Below are 6000 nucleotides of genomic sequence, written 5' to 3'. Positions count from 1 at the left end.
GTAACTAAGCGCAGGGCCGCGCTTAGTAACCCGATGTTTACCCTGGTTACCAGCGTAAAAAAACAAACAGTACATACTTACATTCAGCTGTCTGTCCCTTGCCGTCTGGTTCCTGCACTGACTGCTGGCCATAAAGTGAAAGCAGAGCACAGCCACAGCGGTGAGTCACCGCTGTGTGACTCACCGCTGTGCTGTGCTTTCACTTTACGGCCAGCAGTCAGTGCAGGAACCAGACGGCAAGGGACAGACAGCTGAATGTAAGTATGTACTGTTTGTTTTTTTACGCTGGTAACCAGGGTAAACATCGGGTTACTAAGCGCGGCCCTGCGCTTAGTAACCTGATGTTTACCCTGGTTACCGGCATTGTTGGTCGCTGGAGAGCGGTCTGTGTGACAGCTCTCCAGCGACCAAACAGCGACGCTGCAGCGATCCGGATCGTTGTCGGTATCGCTGCAGCGTCGCTAAGTGTGACGGTACCTTAAGTCTGCATTCAAATGGCACTCCTTCCCTTCTAAGCCCTCCCATGTGCCCAAACAGTGGTTCCCCCCACATATGGTGTATCATCGCACTCAGGACAAATTGGGCAACAAATTTTGGGGTCCAATTTCTCCTGTTACCCTCAGGAAAATACAAAACTGGGGGCTAAAAAAATAATTTTTGTGGGAAAAAATTTTGTTTTATTTTTACGGCTCTGCATTATAAACTTCTGTGAAGCACTTGGTGGGTCAAAGTGCTCACCACACCTCTAGATAAGTTCCTTAGGGGGTCTACTTTCCAAAATGGTGTCACTTGTGGGGGGTTTCAATGTTTAGCCACATCAGGGGCTCTCCAAACGAAACATGGCGTCCCATCTCAATTCCAGTCAATTTTGCATTGAAAAGTCAAATGGCACTCCTTCGCTTCCGAGCTCTGCCATGCGCCCAAACAGTGGTTTACCCCCACATATGGGGTATCGGTGTACTCAGGACAAATTGTACAACAATGTTTGGGGTCCATTTTCTCCTGTTACCCTTGGTAAAATAAAACAAATTGGAGCTGAATTAAATTTTTTGTGAAAAAAAGTTAAATGTTCATTTTTATTTAAACATTCAAAAAATTCCTGTGAAGCACCAGAAGGGTTAATAAACTTCTTGAATATGGTTTTGAGCACCTTGAGGGGTGTAGTTTTTAGAATGGTGTCACACTTGGGTATTTTCTATCATATAGACCCCTCAAAATGACTTCAAATGAGATGTGGTCCCTAAAATAAAATGGTGTTGTAGAAATGAGAAATTGCTGGTCAACTTTTAACCCTTATAACTCCCTAACAAAAAAAAATTTTGGTTCCAAAATTGTGCTGATGTAAAGTAGACATGTGGGAAATGTTACTTATTAAGTATTTTGTGTGACATATCTCTGTGATTTAATTGCATAAAAATTCAAAGTTGGAAAATTGCGAAATTTTCATAATTTTCGCCAAATTTCCGTTTTTTTCACAAATAAACGCAGGTACTATCAAAGAATTTTTACCATTGTCATGAAGTACAATATGTCACGAGAAAACAATGTCAGAATCACCAGGATCCATTGAAGCGTTCCAGAGTTATAACCTCATAAAGGGACAGTGGTCAGAATTGTAAAAATTGGCCCGGTCATTGACGTGCAAACCACCCTTGGGGGTAAAGGGGTTAAGACTGGAGCACAAAACGCCGCTCTGGGGGAATTGGGACCTAATCTCAAACAACATTGACAGGATTGCAGACAGATGCCTAAAAGATTCAACAAAAGACAACAAAAAAATAGTTAAAATAGCTGCTGAAAACCGAGCTCTACAGGGGTCCTCCGGGTGTGAGACCATCACGCTGATCCTCCTCCCGATAAGCGCCGGGGTACATAATCACACATGGCTGGTGGGTCCTCAAAGGCTGAAACGGGCTGTGAACATCTGGCTTCGCTACAGAAAATGGCAGCTCCAGAAGATACCAAATCGCCTCCTGCCTCCCAACATGACGCCTAATACCGGCCTCGTCCGTACTGTTCTGGTGTCCAGACCAGGTGCCGGTTTGGATCCATAATGTCCCGGGGTATCACACGCCACATTTATTCCCCATGAATTTGGCGCATTGCTGTGTTGTTTGTGAAGCGCCTCATTGTCGTAGCCCAAGAGCTACAGAATTCACAGTCGCAACAGATTTTGCTGCTTTTTGACACGGACTCCTGGTGTAGAGGGAATGACAGGTGAGGGGCTGACCGCCATGGACTGGAGGCGACCACAGCCATCCACTAAAAGGTGTGAATTACACTGGCATTTATGGAGGGGAGAGCGCCGCTATGGACACAGGACACTCCACAACTCGCAGACGTGGACTATAAACTGCAGTCGTGACCATGGAGAAGAGGAGACATCCTCCGTCAGGAAGGGAGCGACCCGAGCGCGGCGTTTCCAGCCTCCCCCAGCACATCGTGTGAGCCTCCTCTCATCCCTGTCAGTCCCTGGTATGTGGGTCACTCCCGGCCCCCCGTGATATGGATTACCAGTACAGCAGCCCCGGGGACGCTCACATGTTTCACATCAGCACTTTATATGGGAAAAAACTACAGAGGAGTCCACATAAAACAAATAGTAAAAGTCCTTCTTGTCCGGCCCCATGACACCTGTAGGAGCAGCAGCGCCTCGCACGCCCCACAGGCCGCACTGCGGGCAAAGTGCACGCCAACACAGGCAAGCCGGCAGCCGCAATGAAGTGCGAAGGCACAGGCTTCTGGGGGACCCCACTGCCACCAGCACACCGGACCCTTCCCCTATAGTTTCGTTCTGCTGGAATATTATGGGATCAGGTGGCGGGTGGCCAGAGTTCTCCCTCCAGGGGTCCGGCAGCATGAGACCAGAGTTCTTCCTCTCCTGGTCCAGTGGCGTGCAGCCACAATGCTTCCTTCCTGAGTCCGTTGGCGTGCAGCCCGAGTTCTTCCTCCCCGAGTCCGTTGGCGTGCAGCCAGAGTTCTTCCTTTCTGGGTTCGTTGGCCTGCAGCCAGAGTTCTTCCTCTCTGGGTTCGTTGGCCTGCAGCCAGAGTTCTTCCTCTCTGGGTTCGTTGGCCTGCAGCCAGAGTTCTTCCTCCCCGAGTCCGTTGGCCTGCAGCCAGAGTTCTTCCTCTCTGGGTTCGTTGACCTGCAGCCAGAGTTCTTCCTCCCCGAGTCTGTTGGCCTGCAGCCAGAGTTCTTCCTCTCTGGGTCCGTTGGCGTGCAGCCAGAGTTCTTCCTCTCTGGGTTCGTTGACCTGCAGCCAGAGTTCTTCCTCCCCGAGTCCGTTGGCCTGCAGCCAGAGTTCTTCCTCTCTGGGTTCGTTGACCTGCAGCCAGAGTTCTTCCTCCCCGAGTCTGTTGGCCTGCAGCCAGAGTTCTTCCTCTCTGGGTCCGTTGGCGTGCAGCCAGAGTTCTTCCTCTCTGGGTCCGTTGGCGTGCAGCCAGAGTTCTTCCTCTCTGGGTTCGTTGACCTGCAGCCAGAGTTCTTCCTCTCTGGGTCCGTTGGCCTGCAGCCAGAGTTCTTCCTCTCTGGGTTCGTTGACCTGCAGCCAGAGTTCTTCCTCTCTGGGTCCGTTGGCCTGCAGCCAGAGTTCTTCCTCTCTGGGTTCGTTGACCTGCAGCCAGAGTTCTTCCTCTCTGGGCCCGTTGGCCTGCAGCCAGAGTTCTTCCTCTCTGGGTCCGTTGGCCTGCAGCCAGAGTTCTTCCTCTCTGGGTTCGTTGACCTGCAGCCAGAGTTCTTCCTCTCTGGGTCCGTTGACCTGCAGCCAGAGTTCTTCCTCTCTGGGTCCGTTGGCCTGCAGCCAGAGTTCTTCCTCTCTGGGTCCGTTGACCTGCAGCCAGAGTTCTTCCTCTCTGGGTTCGTTGACCTGCAGCCAGAGTTCTTCCTCTCTGGGCCCGTTGGCCTGCAGCCAGAGTTCTTCCTCTCTGGGTCCGTTGGCCTGCAGCCAGAGTTCTTCCTCTCTGGGTTCGTTGACCTGCAGCCAGAGTTCTTCCTCTCTGGGTCCGTTGGCCTGCAGCCAGAGTTCTTCCTCTCTGGGTCCGTTGGCCTGCAGCCAGAGTTCTTCCTCTCTGGGTTCGTTGACCTGCAGCCAGAGTTCTTCCTCTCTGGGTTCGTTGACCTGCAGCCAGAGTTCTTCCTCTCTGGGTCCGTTGGCCTGCAGCCAGAGTTCTTCCTCTCTGGGTCCGTTGGCCTGCAGCCAGAGTTCTTCTTCCCCGGGTCCGTTGGCCTGCCGCCACAGAGCTTCCTCCCCGAGTCTGGTGGCGTGTAGCCACAGTGTTTCTTCCTCTTGGGTCCGGTCGTCTGGACCCTTGTGCTCAGAGTTCTTCTTCTTCTTCACTGGAGATGGCAGCGGCCCCCGCCTCACCCTGGAGAGACAATGAAGAAATAAGAGCAGTGTGTGGAGGCCCCTCGAGACCCCCGCCCATCACCTGTCAAACTACCATGGAGCCATGCCCCTTTTACTCAGAAACATCCCCCATACCCGGGGAATCCCCCTCCCATCTGTGATCCGACTGGCCCAACCCCCCATGATAGGTAATAGCAGAGCATGATGGGATGTAACGTCTGCACCCTGTCATGGCAGCCTCCACAGATTATCACTGAGCTCCACCCTGGGGCGGGGCTTGCGGTAACTGTTACCCATGATCCTCTGACCTGTGCGGCATCCTCGCTCAGCAGACATGACTCCTCCTCCACGGCCAGGCGGCGGTACGTGGACATCTGCAGGTCACACAGCGTCTCTGGCAGCGGACAGTTCAATGTCTCCGGTAATAGGAGGCTGAGGAGACCGGCGCTGACCCCCGAGAGACCAAACACAACGTACGGGAGAGACCACTGGACCGAGCGCTGTGGAGAAAGATCTGAACACTCAGTGGCTGACAGCAAAGAGCCCCAGAGGCCTGAACACCACGAGGTCTCCGGTATAAATGGAGGGATAGGAGGTCTGTTATAGTCTACAGTGTGGGGTCTGTGGGCTCAGTGTCTGGCGCAGCCCCCTCTGTACAGGGGTCAGGACAGAATACATAAGAAGTGACGGACGTACCAGGCCTGGAACGAACGGAGCGATGATTCCACCGACTCGAGAGAACATGGAGCAGACGCCCATTCCCCGACTCCTGAAAACCAGAAGAAATCACACATCTGGAACAAACATCCCATAATCCCCCGGGAGTGGGGCAGTACCTGAACAAACTGTGGCGGGGGTGGGCCCTATCTGATCCAGACTGTGGCGGGGGTGGGCCCTATCTGATCCAGACTGTGGCGGGGGTGGGCCCTATCTGATCTAGACTGGCGGGGGTGGGCCCTATCTGATCTAGACTGGCGGGGGTGGGCCCTATCTGATCTAGACTGGCGGGGGTGGGCCCTATCTGATCCAGACTGGCGGGGGTGGGCCCTATCTGATCCAGACTGGCAGGGGTGGGCCCCATCTGATCTAGACTGGCGGGGGTGGGCCCCATCTGATCTAGACTGGCGGGGGTGGGCCCTATCTGATCCAGACTGGCGGGGGTGGGCCCTATCTGATCCAGACTGGCAGGGGTGGGCCCCATCTGATCTAGACTGGCGGGGGTGGGCCCCATCTGATCTAGACTGGCGGGGGTGGGCCCTATCTGATCTAGACTGGCGGGGGTGGGCCCTATCTGATCCAGACTGGCAGGCGTGGGCCCTATCTGATCTAGACTGGCGGGGGTGGGCCCTATCTGATCCAGACTGGCAGGGGTGGGCCCTATCTGATCTAGACTGGCAGGGGTGGGCCCCATCTGATCTAGACTGGCAGGGGTGGGCCCCATCTGATCTAGACTGGCGGGGGTGGGCCCTATCTGATCTAGACTGGCAGGGGTGGGCCCCATCTGATCCAGACTGTGGCGGGGGTGGGCCCTATCTGATCCACACTGTGGCGGGGGTGGGCCCTATCTGATCCAGACTGTGGCGGGGGTGGGCCCTATCTGATCCAGACTGTGGCGGGGGTGGGCCCTATCTGATCCAGACTGTGGCGGGGGTGG

General features: G+C 54.2%; 1 protein-coding gene across 2 annotated transcripts in view; it reads right to left on the bottom strand.

Moving 5' to 3' along the window:
- Positions 1-2542: 2542 nt before the first annotated feature.
- SLC22A15 (solute carrier family 22 member 15) overlaps positions 2543-6000 on the bottom strand; it is a 76382-nt gene continuing 72924 nt past the window's right edge. Inside the window, exons 11-13 of one of the 2 annotated variants that reach the window (XM_069760406.1) lie at positions 5043-5115; positions 4655-4846; positions 2543-4365 (exon numbers count right to left, since the gene is read on the bottom strand). In XM_069760406.1, the coding sequence (XP_069616507.1) occupies positions 4315-4365; positions 4655-4846; positions 5043-5115 (316 nt within the window). In that variant the 3' untranslated portion in view covers positions 2543-4314. Of the gene's footprint in view, positions 4366-4654; positions 4847-5042; positions 5116-6000 lie in introns of those variants that run through there. The other variant, XM_069760405.1, reaches the window with a different exon arrangement.

Source organism: Ranitomeya imitator, chromosome 3 (assembly GCF_032444005.1).
Source record: "Ranitomeya imitator isolate aRanImi1 chromosome 3, aRanImi1.pri, whole genome shotgun sequence".
In the NCBI taxonomy this organism is placed as follows: Eukaryota; Metazoa; Chordata; class Amphibia; order Anura; family Dendrobatidae; genus Ranitomeya; species Ranitomeya imitator.
This window is presented reverse-complemented; position numbering and strand designations above follow the sequence as displayed.